Consider the following 26,984-nt stretch of genomic DNA (forward strand, 5'->3'; position numbering starts at 1 on the left):
CTGCCTGGGCAGGTAATACTAAGCGCTACCAGGTGCGGGTCATGCTGGGTGGGCGTTAATTGGCCTGCCCAAGCAAAATGGAGGCACGCAGCCGATCGCAGGCGACGATCTGCTCCGCGCCCACTCCCAATCGGCCCCCCCAACGGAGAAAATTCTCCTCTATATCTAGTTACAAACTAGCAATAATGAACCATTCATTATTTGTAAACCTTATTCTATTTTTCTATTGATTTTTATTTGAACAACGATTTTGGGGAGAGGTTAAATTGGCTGGATAAATTTATAAGCTGAATCTACACTGATAGAGATATTATTCTGCTATGCGTGTCCACTCAGCCCCCTCATGTGGCCAGTTTTCCTATAGCTTAAATTCATTGCAAATTTTGATTCCAAAGTTGTAGCCAAGCTGCGTACTATCACAATATTGCCTTGAGTACATTTCCACCAGGAAATAAATACAATATAGCTTCAACACCACCAGTCACAACTTACGTTCATATAGTGGCTTTAATGTAGCAAAACGTCCCAAGGCACTTAACAAGAGCGTTATCAATAGAAACATTTTCAATACTGAGTCACTGGAGATATCAAGACATTTAAAAAAAAAAATGCTGGAAATACTTAGTGGGGCCTGGCAGTCCGTGGAGGTTTGCAACAAATAGCAGTTGGCCTGCTATTGACTTTTGCAACAAATATGACCAATGCAACAAATTAGAAATGGAAATCATGAGGTAATAGGTTTAAAGCAAGTGTAGATGCAGGGAAAGGAGGGGAAGGAAGGACAAAAAGGAAAGGGCTGTTTTTGGGTGGAAGGCAGGAGAGATTAAATTCTAGAGTTATAGAATTGTTACAGCACAGAAGGTGGTCATTCGGCCCACCAAGCCTGTGTCAGCTCTCTGCAAGAGCAGTTTAGCTAGTCCCACTTCAGTGACTTTTCCCCGTAGTCCTGAATATCTTTTCCCTCCAGTGCTTATCCAATTCCCATTTACAAGTCACAGTTGAATCTTTCAGGCAGTGCTTTCCAGATCATAACCACTCATTGCGTAAGAAAGCTTTCCTCGTCACATTTGATTCTTCTGTCAATTCAAACTTGTGTCCTCTGGGTCTCAACCCATCTGCCAATGGGAATAGTTTCTCCCCATTTGCTCTGACTGGATTCTGTCATGATTTTGAACACTTCTATCAAATCCTTTCAGCTTTCTCTTCTCCAAAGAGAACAGATGCAATTTCTCCAATTTATCTACATAACTGAAGTCCCTCATCCCTTCCTGTAAATCTTTTCTGAAGATTCTCTAAAGTCTTCACATAAGACCATAAAACGTAGGGCAGAAGTAGGCCATTTGGCCCATCGAGTCTGCTCCACCATTCAATGAGATCATGGCTGATCTGATAATCCTTAACTCCACTTTCCTGCCTTTTCCCCAAAACCCTCGATTCCCTTATTGATTAAAAATCTGTCTATCTCAGCCTTGAATATACTTAACAACCCAGATTCTACAGCCCTCTGCGGTAAAGAATTCCACAGATTCACTACACTCTGAGAGACAAAATTCCTCCTCACCCCTGTCTTAAATGGGCAACCCCTTACTCTGAGATTGTGCCTTCTAGTCCTAAACTCTCCCACAAGGGGAAACAACCTCTCAGCATGTACCCTGTCAAGCCCCCTAAAATCTTATATGGTTCAATAAGGCCTCCTCTCGTTCTCCTAAACTCCAATGAGTACAGGCCCAGCCTACTCAATCCTCTCCTCAGAAGAAAATCCTTCCATACCCGGGATCAACCTAGTGAACCTTCCCTGGGTTGCCTCCAATGCCAGTATATATTTCCGTAGATAAGGGAACCAAAACCGTTCACAGCATTCTAGGTGTGGTCTAACTAGTGCCTCGTGTAGTTTTAGCAAGACTTCTCTAATTTTAAACTCCATTCCCTTTAAAATAAAGGTCAACATTCCATTTGACTTCCCTATTACTTGCTGAACTTGTATGTTAGCTTTTTGTGATTGATGCACGAGGACCCCCAAATCCCTCTGTGCTGCAGCTTTCTGTAGTTTTTCTCCATTTAAATAATATTCAACTCCTCTATTCTTCTGGCCAAAGTGCATAACCTCATATTTTCCCAACATTATATTCCATCTGCCAAGTTTTTGCCCACCCACTTAACCTGCCTATTTCCCTCCGTAGGCTCTTTGTGTCATCCTCACTACTTGCCTTCCCACCTATTTTGGTGTCATTCACAAACTTCGCGATAGTACATCACTTCCCTTATCCAAGTCATTAATAAATATTGTAAACTATAGCCCCAGCACTGATCCCTGTGGCACTCCACTAGTTACAGCTTGCCAACTTGAAAATGTCCCCCTTATCCCAACTCTCTGGGCAGAATTTTCTGCCTGTTGGGCGGGCGGGCCTGGCCCAATTGCCAGCAGGTGCGGAGCCGAAGCAGGCCGCACTGCCATTTTATGTGGGCGGGCCAAGTAAGGCCCGCCCAGCGTGACGTCCGCCAGGAAGCGCTATGCACTCCCTGTGCAGGCAGGGGGAATCCCTAAAAGCGAGAGTGTACTCTTTTGCGCATATGCACGAAAGAGCACACATTGCCCTGAGGCTAAGTGCAGCCTCAGGGAGATCGCTTCGAGTTTTAAAACTATTAAAAATTGAGAAAAGAAAAATCCCTTACATGTTCCCCTCATGTAACAATCCCGCCGCCGGATGAGGTTTCATGTTTTCTCTATTTGCCGGGTTAGACAGGCACGTCCCTTAATTGGTCAAATGACCCTGTCAATGGCCTCAAGTTGCCACTGACAGGTCGGCGGGCCCGCAGCTGATTTTGCTCCGCCCCCACCTTCCTGAAAACTTAAGTAATGCAGGGTGAGGTTGGAGGTTCCGCCTGACGTCATCCTGTGTCATTTTACGCTTCGGTGAGCGGCTCCGCCCCCTGCTCACTGACTGCAAAATTCTGCCCTCTGTCTTCTATTCGTTAGCCAATCCCCTAACCATGCTAATATACTATCCCCAACGCCATGGGCTCTTATCTTATTAAGTAGCTTTATGTGTGGTACCTTATCGAATGCCTTTCGGAATTCCAAATATATTAAATCTATTGGTTCCCCTTTATCTATCCTGCTTGTTACCTCCTCAAAGAATTCTAATAAATTTGTCAGGCATGATTTCCCCTTCATGAAACCATGCTGACTCTGCTTGATTATATTATGCATTTCTAAATGCTCTGCTATTACAGCCTTTATAACAGACTCTAACATTTTCCCAATGATGGATGTTAAGTTTACTGGCCTATGGTTACCTGTTTTTGTCTGCCTCCCTTTTTGAATAAGGGTGTTACATTGGCAGTTTTCCAATCTTCTGGGACTTTTCCAGAATCTAAGGATTCTTGAAAGATTACTGCCAGTACATCCACTATCTCTGTAGCTACTTTCTTTAATATTCTAGGATGCAACCCATCAGGTCCAGGGGATTTAATCAGCCTTTAGCCTCATTAGTTTCAATAGTACCTTTTTCTCTAGCGATAGATATTGTATTTATTTCCTCCCCTTCCTTTTCCCCTTGACTATTTAGTATTTTTGGAATGCTATTAGTGTCTTCTACCGTGAAGACTGATGCAAAGTATTTATTCAACTCCTCTGCCATTTCCTGGTTCCCCATTATAATTTCCTCACCCTGATTCTCCAATGGGTCTAGTTTCACTTTGGCCTCTCTCTTCCTTTTTATATATTTAAAGAAGCTCTTACTGTCCCCTTTTTATATTACTTGCTAGTTTACCCTCAAAGTTTATTTTCTCCATTGTTATTGTTTTGATCATCTTTTGTTGATTTTAAAAATGTTCCCAATCCTCTAACTCACCACTAATCCTTGCCACATTGTACGTATATCATTTCCTAAAGTGTGGTGTCCAAAATTGGATACAATACTTCATTTGAGGAAAAACCATTGATTTATAAAGGTCATCAGAATTTCCTTGTTTTTGTATGCTAAGCCTCTATTTACAAGGTCTACTCCTTTCTCAACCTTCCTTTTCACCATGAACAATTTGCACATACATACTCACAGGTTCCTCTTCCCCTGCAGCCCTTTAGTATTATACCCAATATTTTATGTTGGCTTTCCTTGCTCTTCCAACCAAAATGAATAACTTCAAACTTTTCTGCATTAAATTTTATCTGCCACATGCCCACCAGCCTGTCTATGACCTCTTGAAGTCTATCATTATCCTCACAGTTCACAATACTTCCAAGTTTTGAGTCACCTACAAATTTTTAAGTTGCGCTTGCACATCCAAGGGTAGAATTTTCTCCCCGGCTGGCGAGCCGGTCAGTAGCAGGCGAAGTCCAACTGCACCACATCAACTACATTACTCTCATCAATGCTCTGTTACCTCATCAAAAGGTTAATCAAACACAATTTGCCTTTAACAAATCCATTCTGGCTTTACTTAATTAATCTGCACTTGTCCAAGTTACTCTTAATTTTGATGCATACTATTGTTTCTAAAAGCTTTTCCACTAGAGGTTAAACAATGATCTTCCTTCCATCATAAGATCAGAAATGGGGATGATTGCACAATGTTCAGTACCACTTGCAACTCCTCAGATGCTGAAGCAGTCTCTGTCCACATGCAGCAAGACCTGGACAATATTCAGACTTAGGCTGCCATATAGCAAGTAACATTCCCACCATGCAAGTACCAAGGAATCACCACTGCCAACAAGATAAAAGTTAGCCATCCCCTCTTGACATTCTTTATATTACCATCACTGAATCCCCCACCATCAATATCCTAGGGATCACCATCGACCAGAAACTTAACTGGAGCAGTAAGATAATTACTGTGATACATGATTACAAGAATAGGTCAGAAGTTGGGAATTCTGCAGTAAATATCTCATCTACTTGCTCCTCAAAACCTGTCCACCATATCTACAAGGCACAAGTCAAGAGTGCGTCTAATACTTCCCACTTGCATGAATGCAGCTTCAACAACACTCAAGAAACTCAACACAATCCAGGACAAAGCAGCCTGCCCGATTGGCATGCTATCTGATCATTTAAACATTCACCCCTCCACCATTGATGCACAGTGTCTGTATGATATACAAGGTGCATTGCAGCAACTTGCCAAGGGCCTTTCTATAGCACCTTCTAAACTCAGAACAAGGGCAGTAGGTGCATGGGAACATCAGCACTTGAAAGTTCCCCTCCAATCCACAAACCATCCTGACTTGGAACCATATCGCCATTCCTTCACTGTCGCTGAGTTAAAGTTCTGGAACTGCCTTCCTCAACAGCACTGTGGGTGTGCCTACGCCATGTGGACTGCAGCAGTCAAGGCAGTGACTCACAACCACTTCTCCTGAATGAGTGGGAGTGTGGTAGATGTTTAAAATGACAGGATACCAGAAGCTCAGGGTCATGCTTGCGGACTGATTGGCAGCCTCTTGCAAAGCAGTCTCCTCAATGTAGAAAATACACTGTGGGTAATGAATATAGTATACTAAATTGAAAGATGTGCAAGTTAACTGTTTCACCCAGGAGTGTTTGGGGAATGGGACAGTGAGAAGGGAGAATGTAAAACATATGTTGCATCCCCTGTGCTTGCATGGCAAGGTGATGAGGGAAGGGAAGAGTGTGTTAGGGGCAATTAAGGAGTAGGATCAGGTTGTTACAGAGGGAAGGGTTCCTTTGGTCTGCTGAAATGGAAGTGAAGAGGAAGATGCCTTTAGTGGTGGCATCATATTGGGAAAGTTGATCATAATGATGGTCACATAGGGCAGAATTTTTCCCTTGGCGGGGATGCTTGGCCGGGGCAGGTGGGGGCAGTCAGGAACCAACCGCCGTCTGCAATCAGCAAAGCACTGCAGTTTCATAAGGCCTGCCCAGTGTGAAAAGCGAGTGGCAGCACTGAGTGCTGCCTGTATGGGGTGTGGGGAGGAGGGTGAGCCGGCCGAGCATGAACTTCGTGTGCGAGTGAGCACTGTATAATCTCCCGGAGCTGCCTCAGAGAAACGAGGAGATATAAAAAAATAATTTTTAAAAATGTAATAAAGCATGTTCCCTCATGTGACTCTATCACATGAGCAGGGACATGTTATTAATGAAAAATTAATGTTTTATTTTATTTTTATTTGCTTTTGGAAACCTCATCCCGCCTTTTGGCCTGCCCGCCAACTGTTAGGTTGGACGGATAGTGAAAAATTTGATTAATTGGTTATTCAATGGCCTTACAGGCCTTTTAATTGTTGGCAGGCGCACTGCCAGATCCAGCGTGTCTGCCGACCAAACTATTGCGCCACTGCACATTGACAACAGCATGCTCGGCTAACGTCAACATGCGTCATGTCACGCTCGAGCGGGTCGGAAATGCGCCTGACGCCGAGCAAAAATTTCTGCCTATTAAATGCCATTTGTGACTTTGATAAGAGCCACGTCAGTACTTCAGTACCATGGCAAAAACCTGATTCGAGGGATTCAAATATGGAGTTGTGGGAACGATAAGCATGGATTTGGAAGGTGACAAAGCTTTGGAAAGAAAAGAGATGTTGGAGATGGTGCAGTAATTTGCAAGAACAGAGGGATCCAGAGTGTTTTTTCTTTTGATTAGAGGGCAATGACAGCAGATTTGAAGGGGAGGCATTTAGTACCTGAGGAGAGAGAACCGCTAACAATATCTGCTAACATGGAAAGAAAGTTGGGTGGTCAACAGGTTGGTGGGAATAGCAGGGGGAAGCAAGAGGTGGGCCTCCTGGACAAAATGAGCTTGGAGAGAGCAAGGCGGGGAAAATGGGAAAGAATCTGGAGAAAGGACAGCAGGGAACGTTAGGGGAAGCTTGGCCCAATGGACTAGGAGAAGTAAGAGAAACGGCAAAGACAGTGAAACTATGGTCTTGGTCTTTGTGACAAAAATGTCCATGAACTCTGCACACTTCTGTTGGAGATGATCATGGAAGAGACATGGGAGTGGTCAAAGAAGACTATTTAGTGGAGATGAAAAGCCAAGGGAGCTATTGGTGCATTCCAGGGTGAACTTTGAATGGCTAATAATGGAAAGCAGGCCTCAACATTGCTTTAACTACTCCAGTCAGATATGGTGATATCTGTCGACGACTGGTTGAACTACCCTTTGGACTTAAGAGTACAGAGGCGAGGGTGGTAGCTGGGAGAACGTCCAGGGTGAGACAAAGTAATGAATTTAATGGTTACAAGGTCATCAAAAGTGTGGCAAGGGAGAGATTAACAGATCTGTAGCTGAAAAAATGTCATGATGAGTTGTGGGTCAAAGGTTGGATTAAGGTGCTCTACAAAATGTTCACAACAAATTAAAAAAATAATCTGGGAATAGTGATGCTAATTGTAAATTTGAGAATGTAATTTATATTCTATTTTGATTGACAAAAATGGTATGACCGCAGTACTGGCTGAGCGCTTTATTCTCAGAGCCTAAGGCATCATTTCAATCCTCCAATGTGTTTCTGCTTACTTACATCCTCCAGTGCATGTAACACCTCTTTTCAGAGAAGGGAGAGGGATAAATCAGAGAGTATGTACCAGATGGTCCAACATTAGCAATACATAAGCTTCTAGAGTCTAAAATAGAGAATAAAATGAATCGTCCCTTAAAAAGCCATGGATTAATTTTATACAGCTAAAAGAATGGAAAAGCTGTGTCTGACAAATTTATGACTTCTTTATGTAAACGGATTCCTAAAATGCATTTAATAAGCTGCCGCATAGGAAACTTGCTGATAAAATTAAGGCACATGGTATTCTAGGGAAAGTGGCAGCATGGATAGTGTGTTAACTAAAAGGATGGAAAACAGAAGAAAGAAGAAAAAGCACTTGCATTCATTTAGCACCTTTCGTAACCAATAAATGAATTTTGAAGCGTAATCAATGTTGTTGTGCAGGTAAATGTAGCTACCAATTTGCACAGATGGTACTTATTTGAAGGAAGAATGTTGAGTAGGACATTGTGAGGGAGGCCTTGGTTCAATGTCTCAACAACAACAACTTGTATTTCTATTGCAACTTTAACATAATAATACATACCAACATGCTTCACAAAGGCATTATAAAACAAAATATGACTCTGAGCCACTTAAGGTTTAATCAAGAGGTAGGCTTTGAAGAGTGTCTTAAAGGAGGAAAGAAAGATTGAAGAGTGGGGGAGGGGGGTGGGGGGGGCGGTGGTGAAGAGATTTAGGGAGGGAATTCCAGAGCTTTGGACCTGGGCATCTAAAAGGCATGGCTACCAATGGTGAAATTTTTTAAATCAGGGATGCTATCTCATCTGAAAAATGGCAGCTCTAACAATGCAATACTGCCCCAATATTTCACAGGTCAGCGTAGATTAAATGTTCAAATCCTGGAGATGCCTCTATACATAATATAGAGCAATATGTTGTGGATCCAACCAGGGGTCAGGCTATTTTGGATCTGCTAGTGTGTAATGAGGCAAGTTTAATAAATGATCTTAGAGTAAATGATCCCCTAAGAAATAGTGACCATAGCATGGTAGAATTTAGCATTCAGTTTGAAAGTGAGAAACTTGGGGGTTGGAAACAACTGTGCTATCTTAAATAAGGGTAATTACAAAGGAATGAGGGCAGAGTTGGCTGGAGAGAACTGGAAAAGGAGTTTAGCAAAAAAAATGGTTGATGAACAATGGCAGGCGTTTAAGAAAATAGTTTGTGACTTACAACAAAGATATATCCCAGTGAGAAAGAAGGATTCTAGGAAGGGGATAAACCAACCATGGTTAACCAAGGAAGTTAAGATTAGTATCAAAATGAAAGAAAAAACATACAATGTGGCAAAAATTAGAGGTAAGCCAGAGGATTGGGAAAGCTTTTAAAAACCAACAAAAGATGACTAAAAAAAAAAGAGGGAGGAAATAAACTTTGAGAGTAAATTAGAAAATAATATAAAAACTGACTGTAAGAGCTTCTTTAAATATATAAAAAGAAGATAGAGGCCAAAGTAAACATAGAACCCTTATAGAATCAGGCTGGGGAAATAATATTGGGGAACCAGGAAATGGCAGAGAAGCTGAATAAATACTTTGCATCAGGTTTCATGGCAGAAGACACTAATAGCATTCCAAAAATACTAAATAATGAAGGGGCAAAAATGAGGAGGAAATAAATACAATAACTATCACTAGGGAATAAGTACTAAGGAAACTAACGGGGCTAAAGGCCGATAGGTCCCCTGGACCTTATGGGTTGCATCCTAGTATATTAAAGGAAGTAGCTACAGAGATAGTGGATGCATAGGTAGTAATCTTCCAAGAATCCTTAGATTCTGGAAAAGTCCCAGAGGATTGGAAAGCTGTCAATGCAACACCCTTATTCAAAAAGGGAGGCAGACAAAAAACAGGTAACTATAGGCCAGTTAGCTTAACATCAATCATTGGGAAAATGTTAGTGTCTATTATAAATGATGCAATAGCAGAGCATTTAGAAATGCATAATATAATTAAGCAGAGTCAGAATGGCTTAAGAAGTGGAAATCATGCTTGACAAATTTGTCAGTTATTTGAGGAGGCAATGAGCAGGATAGATAAAGGAGAACAAGAAGATGTAATATATTTGGATTTCGAAAAGGCGTTCGATAAGGTACCACACATAAGGCTACTTACTAAGATAAGAGCCTATGGTGTTGGGGGTAGTGTATTAGCATGGATCGAGAATTGGCTAACAGAAGATAGAGAATTGGGATAAGGGGAGAGGTTTCAAGGTGGTATTCTGTAACTAGTGGAGTGCCACAGGGATCAGCACTGGGGCCACAATTATTTACAATATAGATCAATGACTTGGATGAGGGAAGTGATGCACTTTGGGCAAGTTTGTGGATGACACAAAAATAGGTGGGAAGGCAAGTGGTGAGGATGACACATAAGTCTACAGAGGGATATAGACAGGATAAGTGAGTGGACAAAAACTTGGCAATTGCAATGTAATGGGAAAATGTGAGGTTATGCACTTTGGCAGGAAGAATAGAGGAGCTGAATATTATTTAAATGAAGAAAAACTGAAGAAAGACTGCAGAAAGCTGCAGCCTAGAGGGATTTGGGGGTACTTGTGCATGAATCACAAAAAGCTAACATAAAAGTTCAGCAGGCAGTAGGGGAGGCAAATAGAATTTTGGCCTTTATTTCAAAGAGAATGGAGTATAAAAATAGGCTAGTCTTGCTAAAACTATGCAAGGACCTGGAGGTTACCATTGACCAGAAACTGAACTGGACTAACCATATAAATATTGTGGCTACAAGAGCAGGTCAGAGGCTAGGAATCCTGCAATGGGTAACTCACCTCCTGACTCCCCAAAGCCTATCCATCATCTATAAGGCACAGTCAGGAGTGTGGTGGAATACTCTCCGCTTGCCTGGATGAGTGCAGCTCCAACAACACTCAAGAAGTTTGATGCTATCCAGAACATAGCAGCCCGCTTGATTGGCATCCCATCCACAAACATTCACTCCCTCCACCATCGGCGAGCAGTGGTAGCAGTGTATACCATCTACAAGATGCACTGCAGAAACTTCTTAGGTAGCGCCTTCCAAACCCATGCCCGCTACCATCTAGGAGGGGCAAGGGCAGCAGATACATGGGAATACCATCACCTGGAAGTTCCCCTCCAAGCCACTCACCATCCTGACTTGGAAATATATTGCTGTTCCTTCACTGTCGCTGGATAAAAATCCTGGAACACATCCTAACAGCACTGCTGATGTACCTACATCACAGGGACTACAGCTGTTCAATAAGGCAGCTCACCACCACGTTTTCAAGGGCAATTAGGGAAGGGCAATAAATGCTGGCCCAGCCAGTGAAGCCCACATACCGTAAAGGTATAATAAAAAAAAAATCATCACCTGCAAGTTTCTTTCATAGCCACACACCATCCTGACTTAGAACTATATCGTTGTTCCTTCACTGTTGGTGGGTTGAAATCCTGGAACTACCTTCATAACAGCAACCAACACTGGATGTACGTACACCACATGGACTGCAGCAGTTCAAGAAGGGGCTCACCATTCACCATCATTAGGGATGGGCAATAAATGCTGGCCTAGCCAGCCATGCCCACATCCCCTGAATGAATAAATTTTAAAAACTCTCTATTTCAGGAAGGAGTTTTACCAAAGGACAAATAACAATAAACAATTTTGTATCAAGAGATACTACAGAAATTGAGGTTGTTTGGAGAAGTTGTGATGAAGATGTTCAAAATTGGGATGGCTTTCGATGTAAATATGGAAAAGCTATTTACATTACTTTGTAAGTTGGTAAGCAGAATGTGTAGATTTAAGATTATGACCAAATGAATAAAGGAAGAATTTCAGAGAATTTTTAGCTATTATGACATGGAATGCTCAACCAGAAATAGTTGTGGGAACAGAATCCATAATGGCTTCAACAAAAAAATACATGTAAATGGATTGGGGGAAAGAGAAGAGAATAAAACTAAAGGAAAATGCTTTCAGGGATCTGGCACATAAACAATAAGTTGAATGGCTTACTTCAGTGCCGTAAAATTCTATTTTATATTAATGGGCTGTCAGTACATCATGTTAAATTTATTTTGTGCCAATTCATAAAATACTATCAATACAATGATTTTTAAGAGATATATACTTTGCAGTCTTGCTCAAGGAGAGTATAAGCTGGTTGTAAAAAGAAAAGTAGCAACCTTGGTCATGCATGACTCACCAGTGAGAGCTAAAATTTGGAAATCACTTTGCACAAATGTTTTTATAGCTACCATCAATTCAAACAGAGGCTTTTTCCCTACCTTTCAGCCGAACTGTGTGCATGAATGCCTGCTAAAAGATCTATCAGTACTTGTAGCTTCCCCGAATCCTTTGCAGTAAATGCATTTGATTCATAGTTTATTGGAAATATGCCAGTCAGATCATCATAAGGGTTAATTTCAAACCTACAGTCAAAATCAGGTCTTGTGCAGTGATTCTCCTTTCCCTAAGGCAACAAAGAGACAGAAATAAATTACTGCATTGTCAAAAACTTTCAATTATAAACTGAGTTGGTTTTCATTAATTTCCCTGAAAATATTTCATCCCAAGTTGTAATTTTCCACTTCCGGTGGAACAATATAACAGGAATAATTTTCGGACTTTGGTCTAATGTGGAACCTTCTGGAAATTCATATCTGAAACTCAGACATGTGCAACACATTATTTTCCAACTATTAATTTAAATGCAAAGCACAAAATTACCTCTTGTATTTATACTATGATACAGTACCCTCTCAACCACCACCTTCTCAAGGGCAATTAGGAATGAGCGACAAATGTTTGCCTTGCCAGTGAAAGAATAAAAATAACCTTTTTATAATATTTTTAAATCATCCAGATACTGTTGTAATCATTCAACCAGTTGCAGAAGTAATAACGCTTCTTTTACAATGAATTTTGATAATAAATGCTATTATGAAGCTCTTCCTTTTAATTAAAGTTTCTCCCTTTCTCGCTTGAACCATGATGGGATAAAGGTCAATGCCATTGACAACAATCTGCACCTCACTTAACAAACTATTTGTTGTTATGAAGTTAGACTGTGAGAGGCAATAGTCAATTACATTGTGGGGCCGTGGTATTTGAAGAACTCACACATGTACATTACAGCAGAAACAATGGGTCATTATCAGGAAACACTGAAGTCAACTGTACCATCCGTGCTGTCACCCAAGACTATATAACAATATAAACAGTAGGTCAAAATTGGCACCATCTTCTGGTTCAATTTTACCATGGAATAACAAAGGCTTCCAGCTGCAGAGTGGCTATTTGAATTTGTCTGCACCCGCTTTTACCTCCAGGAAACTCTGTGATTCCATCATTTGAGATAAAAGGTAATGATTACTTGAAGGTGCATGGGATGGTCAAAAGCAACCTGCACAGATTTGTTTTGAAGGCAAGTTATGTTTGACCAAATAAATAAAGCTTTTTTGGAGAAGAGACCAATTAGATAAATAAAAAGAATGCAGTCGGTGTGATTTACATGATCTTCGACAGGTGCCCTACAGGAGGTTTGTTGCAAAAATTTAGGCATGTAAAAGTGCAACAGCATGAATAGAAAGTTAGTTTACATGCAGGAAACAGGGTTAAGGCTAATGAGTAATCAGAACATATATACATAAGAGGCAGAAGCTTCATTAGGCCATTTAGCTATTCGAACCTGCTCTGTAGGCTCACATCTAAGTTTCTAACTCAACTTCACTTTCCTGTATTATGCCAAATTTCCATTATGTAAAAATCTTGAAATACCCAACTACTGAGCATCTGTGGCTCTCTGGGGTAAAAAATTCCAAAAGTGCACAATTCTTTTGAGTGAAGAAATTTCTCCTCATCTCAGTCCAAAATGGCTAACCCTTTATTCTGAGACTGTGACCCCATGGTCTAGATTCTCCAGCCAGGGAGAACTTTTTCTCAGCATCTATCCTGTCACAGCCCTTAAGAATTTTATGTATTTCAATTAGATCACTTCTTATTCTTTTAAACTCCAGGGAATATAGGTCTAGCCTACTCAATCTCTCCTCATAGGACAATTCCCTCATCCCAGAAACCAGTCTAGTAAACCTCTGCTGTACTCCTTTTAGGGCAAGTGTGTATTAGGCAAGGAGACGGAAACAGCACACAGTACTCCAGATATGGCTTCATCAAGCTCTGTATAATTACAGTAAGACTTCCTTAGTTTTGTACTTAAATTCCTTTGTAATAAAAATCACTCAGATTAGAGAAGGGTTAGATGTGGTATATACCTCAGGTATGGGTACAGTAGCATAATGGTTATGGTACTGGACAAGGAATCCAGATGTCTGGACTAATGATCCAGAAACATAAGTTTAAATTGTACCACGGCAGATGGGGAATTTAAACTCAGTTAATTTAATAAATCTGCAATATAAAGTTAGTATCATTAATGGTGGCCATGAAACTACCAGATTGTCATTAAAAACCCACATGGTTCACTAATATCTTCAAGGGAAGAAAATCTGGCATCCTTACCCAGAAAGGCCTATTTATGACTCTTAATAGCTCTCTGAAATGGTCCAATAAACCACTGAATTGTCAAGAAGGCAGCTCATTAGCACCTTCTCAAGACAGCTAGGGATAGGCCAGAGGCTGGATGTTATGCAGTGAGTAACTCACCTCTCGGTCCCCCAAACTTTTTCCACAAGGCACAAGTCAGGAGTGTATTGGGATGCTCTCCACTTGCTGAGACAAGTGCAGTTTTAACAATACTTAAGAAGCTCAGCACAATTCAAGATGAAGTAACCCTTTGATTGGAGCCTCATCCACGACCTTAAACATTCACTTCCTTCACTATCTCTGCAATGTGGTTGCGATGGGTATCATCTACAAGATGCACGGCCAAAGCTCCTTTGACAATGCCTTGCAAACGTCTAACATCTATTGCCGAAGAACAAGGACAACAGGTGTAAAGGGAACACCTCCACCTACGGAGTGCACTCCCCTACCCAGTCACACACCATGCACATTTGGAAATATATTACTGCTTCTTCATCGTTGCTGGATCAAAATCCTGGATACTCACCTAATCATGAATATACACGGACTACAGTGGCTCACCTATACTTTCTCAGGACAAATTTGGAATGAGCCTAAAATGTTGACCTTGTTAATGGTGTTCATAATCCAGGAACAAAAAAAGTCTACTTTCGTTCTTGAAGTTGGATATGGCATAAAGATCCCAATATCAAAATTTGCCAGCATAAAAGTAGGGCATTTGGCTAGGTGGACTGCAAAATACTTCAGGAAGGAATGTAAGGAATCTATTCCATTCTCCATTTCCATCGCTTCTGTTCAGACAATGCAACCTTCAATACTAGCACATCAAATGCACCTTCCCTTTTCTTCAAATGAGGATTCTGCCCCTGACACTATGGTTGGCAGGGCCATTGACTGTGTTTGTTCCATTTCATATACTTCTCCTCGTACCCCTTCCCTTCCCTCTGAGTGTTAATGGTATGTTAATTATATTATTAAGGTTAAGGATATACAGGTGGAGGGCATTCATTGACTAAGTATCTTGAGCACATAAACAGAGCCGTTTCAGACTCTGGGGGCTTGGTTAGGAAGGAGGCAGACATTTGTAATGTTACATTCTGCAATAAATCTAGTATTAAGTAAATGATTGATGTCTGGTTTCTTCCTTCACCTTTTTCAGAATGAATTAACACCGAGCATCATGATAGGGATTCCTTGTCCTCACCTTCCACCTCACCAGCCTCCATATTCATTGGACTATCCTTCACAATTTTCAAATTATTACTTTTCAATGTATACCAAAGATGAATTCAATACAATATTTCAACTGGCTGTCATTTTCATTCAGAACTGCATGCAATTCCTAATGACTACGTTATTAATTTCATGTACCCATCATTCACAATTAAGTTACATGTATACAAAGCAGAACTGTGAATTTTATTCATCTATGTTGTTTATTGAATTTGAAATAAAAATTAAAATCTTTTAATTCTAATTTCAGTGGGAAAAACACAATCATTCTCAACATGTGTCTGTAAAGAGAAAGCGTGCAAGAGAAGCAAAGAGAAAGCATTTTGCAGAGATCAGCCATTTCGATGAAACATATCCAGTTAAGTTTCCTAAAGCTTAAAGTAACTTACTGCTGAGATTCTTAATTAATGCATTGTTTAGCCCATGGGGCTCTGTAGCTCCCCTGTGTAACTGTGTTTGGTAGGACAGATGTCTTTATATGGTGATGATTTATGGACCGCTTTAAAAAAATACTACCAAAGTCCCAGCAGACTTCCAAAAGTAACTACAGAACACGGAAGAAAAACACTGCATAGCCCAATGGACTAAAACATTAACCTTAATAGCAAGGGTTTGCTTCAAAATATGTAACCTCTCTAGGCAAGAGTGCTCCACAAGTACACTTTCCTATTCAATTTACAATGCTTCTTTGAGAACATATAAAGAGAATGCTATGAAGTGAAGAATGTGATTAAATGGACCCTCCATTAGTGAAGGAGACATAAACAATGTGTCTCGGTCAGCGTATATTTCAGAGGATTATGAGGAAGTCTATTGCTCATACCTAACTGTGAACTTGTGTATTTTTTAAGCCCCTGACCTTCACTCTGTGCTGCTAACTTCTCCCAGTAACAAAGCCAGAACTAGCACTTCAGGGCAAGAGGTCAAATACACATTTCATGATCTTGATCTCCGCAGGCATCAACAAAAAAATATAAACAGATCACATTTCAACTGCAACTTCTGGTGAACACAGGACAACTGAATGCATTTTGGACTCCTGCTTCTAATTTCTAGTTACTCACTAGGACAGAACTCTTACTATGCACACACATTTTAATATAAGTATTTGTCATTTTTTTCCTCTTCTCCGCTCTTGTCTCCTAAAATGATTGATAATGTGCTGCCAGGCCCCCACCAATGTCTTTCTGAGCTAGTCACCTGGGGTGGCTTTCTCTAACATATGTACACTGTTATTAAAGTCTGGTTTCTATGTTGTGCCTCAATACAGTAACATAGATGCTTCAGGGAAGTGATGAGAAGAAAATTAAATATCTTTCAATTAAATGCTTTTTGTGTGATTAATAAATATAGTACTAAAATGTTGAACTTAAAAAGCATAAAATATATTTTTTGGGACATTGCAGCTTTAAAAGGCAGTTTCCCAGAGATTTTCATTTCTAGATCAGATTGCTTGCAGTTTTTGCTGTCGTTAGTACTAAGCGCATTTCAAAACTGTTCTTGGCCAAATTCTTTAGAGATAGCTTAGTACATCACAACATGATTTTCTTACAAATAAATGAGTCTTGCGTATTTACTACTGGTGGTTAGGGTGTTAAATGCCCATATGTACTGCAAACAAATACCTTTATTGTATTAAAGAAGAGTGTCGGGTGATTGCAGAGTTTTTTCAGTAACCCTATGCATATTAAGTGGGAACTGTTCTCCAGACTTCCCTGTAGGCAAGATTTCACTGCATGGGATGCCAGCAGTTTGTGATAAAGTTCAAGCTGCAGTGCAGCTGGGCGGCAGAAGATAATCCATTCAGTCTTTGGAGGGAGGTAATTGTTAATGATGTCCTGTGTGCGTCGAAGTATGAAGAGCCCAGTTAATCGGCAAAGCTCTGTTGCCCTTTCTTCACCCAACTGCTTTTCATCCTAAAGACAAAAAGAAATGGCAAAAGAGCAAAAGCTGAAATGTTGAGCTGTAGACGAAAGAATTCCTGAATTGATAGGTTTTCAAACAAGACTGCATTGTTTATTCTCCAGCTTTTCAGGCCTAGCTATGTGCATCTTTGACCAAGAATTTGAATAGTAGTAAGGCTAAACTCATATGGTGTTGGAAATTTCTTCAAAAACAAAACCCTTTTGTGACATTTTTAAATGGTCAATTTGGATGCTTGGAACCCAATTTAGTACAAACAAACAGATTTAATTATTTAAATTGAAAGCGTGGCTCCTGTTTATGCTATTTTTTAATCACGTTGTGCCTCCTCTTTCCTGACCAATGGAAAATGGGTCTTACTGTTTCTTAACATGAGCTCACCTGCCAACTTAGTGGGTAAATGAACCTCCAACATAGCACTGAGTCATATTGGCCTGGGACTCCAGGTTGGACCCCAATGCTGCACAGACTTTGACCTCAGAACTGGGCTCAATGTCCTGGATGAGGAAGATCAAATGAAAACAGCCAATATTCCCTCTTCTGATTTATATTTAGTGACCCACTAGAAACTTTGCCTCTGTGGATGATCAATCATGACAGAATTTGTCTCAACTGTGATGTTGTCCATGGTTCAAAAGTCTGCAGATTTCCACATTCCAAAATCTCATAGAAAGAATGGCTTCTTGGAAGAGCTAATGGAAGATGACTGGCCCCTAGAATTATATCCTACATGAATCATTATCTTCGGGAGGAAGGGAGGGACTCTTGTAATGCAGTCTGCACATGGGACACATTGACTTTTATGAACAAATATTACTTCATACCTTTGTTGCAGAGGGCTGTTGAGACCTGATGATAGGTTCTTCATAAATCTTTCTGTAGGTGGAAGAGGATCCAAGGATTCCTGGATTCACAAACTCTATTAGAGAGTAGAACTCTTGAAGATCATTTTGGATAGGAGTACCTACATACAGTGGACACAATTTTTAGAATGTACAACTTAAATATGATATAACAAAAGCAAAACTTCACACTGATAGAGTAAACACATGCGTAGACACAATTAACTTGAGTATTGCTGAAAAAATACATTTTGTCAAAGCTTTTTGTCTTGCATTCATCAGGACAAACACAAGAATATCTTTGCAGACAGAAAAGAACATTGCACCTGTTTCAGCTAAACAAAGTAAGTGACAGCCATTTGCTGGCTCATTCCTCAGGGCAATGCCTTGACCAGTGTCAAGCTGCCTAGTTTAAATTTCAAACAATGCTTGGCAGTTAACTGTCAGTCACCATTAACTGGTGCATTCTCCATGGCAATGCCTCTACCAATCAGAATTCACTTGCCAACCAATCAGCAGTTTCTTCTCATACAGTACAAAGTTGTTGGTTCTCCTGACATTGGTATTCTTGTGATTGTCCTGATGAGTGAAAGACGAAAAGCTTTGCCAAAATGTCTTTTATCAGCCATACTCAAGTTCTGTATCACCAAACAACAATTAACTTGTGAAAGCTTCATATTTATCTTTTCGTATTAATGTTCTAGTTCAGATAACACATGACTGAGACAAGCTACAAAGCTGCCATAACAAAAGGGACAGTCTTCTTAGAAATGATGCCAGTTCAAAATCATGGGATCTGAAGCAGCAGATTTGAAATTGTTGGCTAAGTTGTTTACAAAGATAACTGACATTTTTTGTCTAACCCGAAACGCAGGGTAGAACTTAATGTTCCTGATGTAGGTCCTGTCCACCGGTTGGAGAACTGGTGAGAAATGTACGTCACTTTGGTGGGGGAGGTGTGACCAAATTAAGCGTTTTAACTGGCCAACATTGGGTCTTCACCAGGATTTAGGATACGGGGACAGAAATCCTGCCTATTGATAGCTGCCTGACTGGCAATTAGGAGGTCGGGGAAGCCCATGCCAGATCGGTCGAAGCCCTGAGTCATCACTAAATCCCGGTGGCTCAGGAATAAAGACTTTTAAGTGGTTCAATAATGAGCCTAATTAACCAGCAGGCGGGTTCCCAGCATCAGCCCATCCCTTAACGGGGTCAGTTTTCCTGCTGTCGGGAATGGGCTGTGTGGTCTCCCATGTTATTATACGGGCCCATCCACCTAGCCTGCTCCAAAAGACTCCATTAAATCCTGCCCACAGAGACAATCCAGTAATGTCACTAATCGGGATTGAACTTTGGGGGGGGGAAAAACTACTAGCTGGGTAACTGCTGCACACTCTGGCACTGGCATATCTTTGTCATCTTCTCTGACCTGAGAACCTTGTTAAATAACAAAAATTGCACAAAATAAAACATCAACCAGGTGCGACCTGTGTTATTCATGGAAGCAATTTATCTTTGTAGCCAACAGTGCCTTGTTTCCAGAGAAAGGAAGCAAAGTCGGGTAGGAAAACGGTGTTCCATTCCATCAGTGGCATGAACGTTGCTCCATTTGCATTACAGGTCTGTCACCAAAGGCAGTATGACCCCTCCTCCCCCACCAAAGCAGAGCAATATAAGAAAAAATAAAAGTTTCAGTCTAGAAAGAAAAACAGAGTTGTATAGCTTTAAAGTGGAAAACTGTTAGTCAGGTGTGTGGTTGCTCTAAGTATTACATTCTTGTAATATTTTCCAGTTATTTAATGATTCAAAGACAGCTTACCAGTAAGGATCACTCTTCTGTCACATGAAAGGCTAAGAATTGCGGTGGATGTCTTAATTGAGCTATTTTTCAAACGGTGACCTTCATCACAAATTATCAAGTTAAACTGGATATTCTGAATTTGTTCTAGACAGCGCAGTAACATTTCATAGCTGATGATGAGGACAGAGTGCAATGGAGAACTGATGAAGTCTTCAACTTTGTGATCCTTCAAAGTAAATACATGAGTAAACAACTAAATAAAATGCATAGAGAAATGGGCAAAGAAACTAACATGCAGGCAAAATTTTACTTTGTGCCATGACTGGTTGGTTTTATAGGAAATCACTGTATCTTTCCTCATCACCAGATCATGTTTAAGTTTTTATAGATTGTGTTCCCATATGAAGGTGCCAATTTTAATGCCAACATATGTGAAAATGCCCGGAATTTGTAATTAAATGAGATTTATCTTGGGGCGGGAGGACAATCAAGCACTAATTCAGGTATGTCAATACAACTTTTTTGTAATTCATTCATAGGATGTAGGCATTGCGGTCAAGGCCAGCATTTATTGCCCATCCATAATTGCCCTTGAGAAGGTGGTGGTGAGCTGCCTTCTTGAACCGCTGTTCAGGTGGAGTAGGTAAATCCACAGTGCTGTTAGGGAGGGAGTTCCAGGATTTTGACCCAGTGACAGTGAAAGTACGGTGATATAGTTCCAAGTATATCCTTCTCAAGGGCATTGGTGAGACCACACCTCGAATACTGTGTGCTGTTTTGGTCTCCTTATTTAAGGAAGGATGTAAATGCATTGGAGGCGGTCCAAAGGTTATTTGCTAGATTGATGTCTGGAATGAGTGGGTTGTCTTATGAGGAAAGTATGGGCAGACTGGGCTTGTTTCCACTAGAGTTTAGAAGAGTGAGGGGTGATTTGATTTAAGTATACAAGATCCTGAACGGCCTTGACAAGGTGAATGTCGAAAGGATGTTTGCTCTTGTGGGTGAGTCCAAAACTAGGGGGCACCATTTTAAAATTAGGGGACCGCCCTTTTAGGACAGAGATGAGGAGAAGTTTTTTTCTCTCAGAGGGTTGTGCGACTTTGGAATTCTCTACCTCAGAAGGTGGTGGAGGCAGGATCATTGAATATTTTTAAGGCAGAGGTAGATAGACTCTTGTTAGGCAAGGGAATCAAAGGTTATTGGGGTTGGACGGGAACGTGGAAATCGAAACACAAGATGATCAGCCATTATCTTATTGAATGGTGGAGCAGGTTTGAGGGGCCAAATGGGCTACTCCTGTTCCTATTTCTTATGTTCTTAAGTCAGGATGGTGAGGGGCATGGAGGGGAACTTCCAGCAGGTGGTGTTTCCATCTGTCTGCTGCCCTTATCCTTCTAGATGGTAGTAGTCTTAGGTTTAGAAGCTGCTGTCTAAGGACCCTTGGTGAGTTCCTGCAGATGATAGACACTGCTGCCACTTTGTCAGTGTGGAGGGAGTGAATGTTTGCGATAGGGTGCCAATCAAGTGGGCTGCTTTGTCCTGGATGGTGTCAAACCTCTTGAGTACTGCAGCTGAACTCATCCAGGCAAGTGGAGAGTATTCCATCACACTCCTGACTTGTGCCTCGTAAGATGTGGACAGGCTCTGGGGAGTCAGGAGGTGAGATACTTGCTGCAGGATTCCTAACACCTGACCTGCTCTTATAGCCACAGTATTTATATGGCTAGCCCATTTCAGTTTCTGGTCAATGGCAACCCCCAGGATGTTGATAGAGGGAGATTCAGCGAAGGCAATGCCATTGAATGTCAAGGGGCAATGGTTAGATTCTCTCTTATTGGAAATGGTCCTTGTCTGTCATGTGTGGCACAAATATTACATGCCACTTGTTAGCCCAAGCCTGGATATTATCCAGGTCCTGCCGCATTTGACCACAGACTGCTTCAATATCTGAGGATTTGCGAATGGTGTTGGATATTGTGCAATCATCAGCAAACATCCCCACTTCTGACCTTATGATGGAAGGAAGGTCATTGATGAAGCAGCTGAAGATGGTTGAACCTAGGACACTACCCTGAGGAGCTCAAGCAGAGATGCCCTGAGACTGAGATGATTGACCTCCAACAACCACAATCATCTTCCTTTGTGCTAAGTATAACTCCATCCAGCAGAAAGTGTTCCCCCTGATTCCTATTGACTCCAGTTTTGGTGGGGCTCCTTGATGCCACACTCAGTCAAATACTGCCTTGATGTCAAGGGCAGTCACTCACACCTCACCTTGGAGTTCAGCTCATTTTTGTCCATGTTTGAATCAAGGCTGTAATGAGGTCAGGAGCTGAGTGGCCCTGGCGGAACCCAAATTGGGCGTCAGTGAGTAGATTATTGCTAAGCAAGTCCCCGCTTGATAGCACTGTTGATGACCCCTTCCATCACTTTACTGATGATTGAGAGTAGAGTGATGGGGTAGGAATTGGCTGGGTTGGATTTGTCCTGCTTTTTGTGTATAGGATATACCTGGGCAACTTTGCACATTGCTGGCTAGATGCTAGTGTTGTAGCTGTACTGGATAGGGGTGCTGCAAGTTCTGGAGCCAAGTCTTCAGTACTATTATCAGAATATTGTCAGGGCCCACAGCCTTAGCAGTATCTAATGTCTTCAGCCAAATCTTGATATCACATGGACTGAATCGAATTGGCTAAAGACTGGCATCTGTGATGCTGGGGGCCTCCAGAGGAATCCAAGATGGATCATCCGCTTGGCACTTTTGGCTAAAGATTGTTGCAAATGCTTCGTCCTTATCTTTTGCACTAGGGCCCAGATAATAATGGAAATTGCCAAAGATCCTAAGTCCAATCCCCGAACACAGCATTTCCTATTTTCACAAGGGCACGAATGGAGTTGGACTGGGGTTCGTGCTTGGGTGTTTTATGGAGGCAGCTGGCCTCCACTGAAGTGGGATTTTGGTAGGCCAGGAGTGTAAAATCCGACATGTGCAGATTAGGTCAGGTAAGAGCTGGACTGAACTTCGTGGATTCATTTGGATAGCCCTTTGGAGAGGTAAGATACCCCTTTAAATATTGCCTTGGGACACCTTTGGGAGCGGTAAGGCACTCTTTGGGATAGGTAAGGCACCCTTTGGGATTGTTAAAAGTAGACATGATTATGCATAAAAAGTGGATAAACTCATTGCCAAAGCTGTCAAAGAACTGTCAAAGCTCATTGGAACTGTCAAAACTGTTTAGGAATTTAATTCCGCTGCGCTTTAAATTGAATAATAAAGTGCAGAGTTTAAAAAAAACAGTGCTTGATAGTTCATACTGACTGTTGCCATAAGCCTGAGGTTTATTATTGTGAGATTTGCACTGCAGTGACTCATTTTACAAATAAAGATTATCAGAGTGGGGTATTTGTTGATTGACAGCCCTAATTGTTATAGAATAGAAATGTTTGTTTTCATAAGAGATTAAGTCCTTAAGTGATATGATTTTTCATAAGAGATTAGCTGAAAGAATTTCAATGTATTGAATGTTTATTTTTATCAGCAACATGAGTGTTTTTTTAAAATAGGTATGTCATCAACAGACACACAATTTTATTTCGTGTCAGCATAGCTCCCGAGGTTTGCCCATGCTGGATACTAGGTGAGTTGCTATGGAGGGCGTAAGGTCAAAAGGTGGTGGGTGGGGAGGCATGGGTTGGCACTAAGTTGGCATAGAGGCTATAAAGGGCATGGGGACATATGGGATGCACATGTTGGCATAGGGGTTATGAGGGGCCATGCGGGTTGGTTAGAGTGCCATAGGGCAGCATAGGGAAAGTGAATGTGAGAGAGCAGGAACCAATTCAGTGTAACTTCTCCAGCAGTCCAATTGCCGGACAACATTCACTGTGTAGGATCACACGTGAAGAGTTGCCACTCGGGTGAGGAGGAGAGAAAAGGGGAATGAGGAGGGGCCATAGGTAGTGTGTGGGAAGCATAAGGTAGCATGGATGGGGGCTTGGAGATGCAGGGGCACGGGGTGAGGGATGAGGGTTGGACGGATGTTTCATGTTTTAATCTTTTTTTAATTTTGGGCACAGTGTGGGAGCCCTGAGGCAGGTTTTCCACCCAGCCTGCCTCAGTATCCGGCAGCTTCCTCACGTCTTCCTGGGTCACCTGCCCAAACTCCTATTCTTGCCCAACCGCAGGACTGAAAATACGACATCTGTGCAGTAATTTTTAAAGGTCGGGTTTGCACCCAACCTGGGAGCAAAAATCTGGGCCAAGATTCATTACTGAAAGCCTACTTCCTTTTCTTTAACATAGCCCTTCTCTGCCCATGATCAGGCCATTGCCATCTTAGTCTATTCAGTCCTCCAAACCAGGTGATTTTGCTACTACTTGAAAACACTCCCAATCATCTGTTAACTTCTCAAATACAGTCCATATTCAAATGGTATTTTTAGTGATATTTTCCCCCATTTCTCTCCTCCTCATCTGAGTGGCAATTCTTCACATGTGATCCTACACAGTGAATGTTGTCAGGCAATTGGACTGTTGGAGAAAGTACACTGAATTTGGTCCTGTCCTCACACATCCACTTTCCAATGGGGATCATTGTACAGTCAATCAGAAGCAGGAACGCCAGCTGATATTTCCTGTTCCCAGTTTAGAGCATTGAGGGCAGTCCTAGTGTCCCTATTTCCACTCCAGCTGAAACCAGGTAAATTAGACCAAGAATCATGCAACCATCCTTTTCTGGACAGTTTTACACACTGATGTGTGTTTACCTACTAAACCAGCAGTGGACCTTTCAGTGGTTACTGAGGTTCATGGACCCGATGGGGGCCTTCCCACCGGTTGGAGAACTGATGGGAATCTTCTGACAGTTCCACAAGGGGGAGGCCAGAAGGAATTAAGTCCCTATCATTACCTGGCCATTGTAGGATTTCCCCAAAATTAAGGACCTTGGGGGGGCGGAAATTCCACCTGCTGAGAGCTGCCGGTCAATCAGAGGCTGGCATCTACTCATTGTCGTGAGAGCCACCCACCAGAGACCCGGGATCAATGAGGGACAGCAGGTCAATGGTGAGTGAGGGCAGGATGGGAGTCAAGGGGAGGGGGAGGAGAGAGCTGGGCGGCAGAGTTGAAGGCAAGATCAGGGGGGTGGCTTACAGTGGCTTCCTCCCTTCCCAATGCTGGGCCTCTCAATCAGGTACTGAGTGCCTAACAACAAAGGACTCCCCTTGGAGGCCGCTGGGTTTGCTGGGCAGCCTTTGGGAGGCATGGGAGAGCCTTACAGCTCCCATTTAATTCCTGAGCCACTACCAAATTGTGATGGGCTGAGGGATAAATGGTGTCAACTGGTTCATGAATGAATCTAATTGACATCCTGCCACCAGCAGGTGGGATGCCCACGTCAGGATCTTCCCATCCCCAATTTAATTGGGGACAATTTTCCTGAAGCTGGGAATGTGATGTGGGTTCTCCTACCCTATCACCCCACCAACATTCCTGCTCCAGAGGGCTCAAATAAGTTCTACCCAGTGTTTCTGTTTGTGTTTGTTCTACTTCTAAAATTAACTGTCCTCGTTCTAATTTATATCTTTTTTTGCTGCTGCTTTAATCTGCAAGTTATCAATAAGTGGCAGAAGGATTTTGTTTTATGATTCAAAAAAAAATTTATCCTGAAATATGGGTGACACTGACCAAATTTATTGCCATCCCTAGTTGCCCTGAGAAGGTAGAGTGCCTTCTTGAGCCACTACAATTCTTATGTTGCTAGTACTCCCTTACGTATTTTTTTTTCTTTTCTAGCAGTTGTTACAACTGAGTGACTTGCTGGCCCAGTGCAGCACTTTGTTGCTATGGAGGAAATCGCCATCCAAAAAGAAAGTAATTTTTTTGTTATCAGAATATTTAGGATCTTGTATACATGGCATCTGAAATCATCATTTACAACAGATTAATATTCTTGCTATTGATTTTTACTGTCCATAATAGTAATTCCATAAATATACCAAAATAGCAAGGAGAAACATCATCATTGCCTTTAAATTACCTGATCAACTGCAAAAACCCTCAGCCTTTCTGTTCCAAGCCATTTCTGAAATTCACTGACCCAGTTTTTAACGAGACTCCCAGGTGTGATGACAAGGGTCTTTTTGATAACAGGTTTGTTCCCATAAGGTCCTTGCCGCATGAGAGTCCAGATTAACGTGATGCACTGCAACGTCTTCCCTAGACCCATTTCATCAGCCAAGATAGCACCAAACCTACCAGTTGTCCTAGAAACAATTGTTACATTTAATAATCTAGAATTTTAATCAAACCATCCACATAACATCAAATTTTAAGGAAAGTATTTAAACATTGAAAATTAACAAATTGTGCCTTGTGACTTTTGTGTGCATGCTCTTTTGTAAAAGTCAAACAGATTTGGAATGACCCTTTTAGGAACAGAAAATGGTGCTATCACTGCAGAGTTCGTCCCTCTTAAGATGCCAGAGAATGCATAGGATTAAGTTAAAAACATAGACTCTCCTACCAGAGTCCTATGTTTTTATGGCGATGGGTGAATTTTTCATTGTTCATACTCCCTGCCTTTATATATAATATGCACAAGAACAATCAGAGAAATGTATTTCATCATTTGCATTTTAGCCAATTTATATGAAGTGGTGGCTGAATTTGAGATCTAAGTGTACGACCTCCTAGCAAAATTCTAGAGCTGTATATGAATTTTAAATATAAACCCAGTAAATTATCCATAATTGGTGCAGAGTCCTCCTTAGTTGCAGGTTTCAGAGTAGCATAAATTAGCAGTACTGCAGCAGAAAGTGAGCCTATAGTGACAACTTTCATCTATCAGCCTCATCTGCAAACTATGCTGATACAGTAGGTCATATAATGATCATTGCTCCTGTGTATTTGCATACAGTATGAAAGGGACCAAAAATTTCAAGGTCTGTTTTCCTGTAATTGCACCATAACCTTGTTCATGTTCAGATTTTAGAAAGGGCACAAAATACATGCTACATTATCTTTTTAAAAATATTTACTGTGATACAATATTGTAGTCATATTCCTTACATCTGTGGAATGATGCACAGGATTGATCTAGCATAAGCTATACTTCAGAATTTTATTA

The 26,984-nt window shown here is 41.4% G+C and overlaps 1 protein-coding gene across 4 annotated transcripts in view; it reads right to left on the reverse strand.

Moving 5' to 3' along the window:
* rad54b (RAD54 homolog B) overlaps positions 1-26,984 on the reverse strand; it is a 221,420-nt gene that overhangs the window by 13,092 nt on the left and 181,344 nt on the right. For all 4 annotated transcript variants that reach the window (XM_041189921.1, XM_041189920.1, XM_041189923.1 and 1 more), the window contains 5 exons: positions 25,896-26,121; positions 19,876-20,083; positions 18,039-18,178; positions 16,917-17,207; positions 11,802-11,986 (listed from right to left, as the gene is read on the reverse strand). In XM_041189921.1, the coding sequence (XP_041045855.1) occupies positions 11,802-11,986; positions 16,917-17,207; positions 18,039-18,178; positions 19,876-20,083; positions 25,896-26,121 (1,050 nt within the window). The remainder of the gene's footprint in view (positions 1-11,801; positions 11,987-16,916; positions 17,208-18,038; positions 18,179-19,875; positions 20,084-25,895; positions 26,122-26,984) is intronic.

Source organism: Carcharodon carcharias, chromosome 6 (assembly GCF_017639515.1).
Source record: "Carcharodon carcharias isolate sCarCar2 chromosome 6, sCarCar2.pri, whole genome shotgun sequence".
In the NCBI taxonomy this organism is placed as follows: domain Eukaryota; kingdom Metazoa; phylum Chordata; class Chondrichthyes; order Lamniformes; family Lamnidae; genus Carcharodon; species Carcharodon carcharias.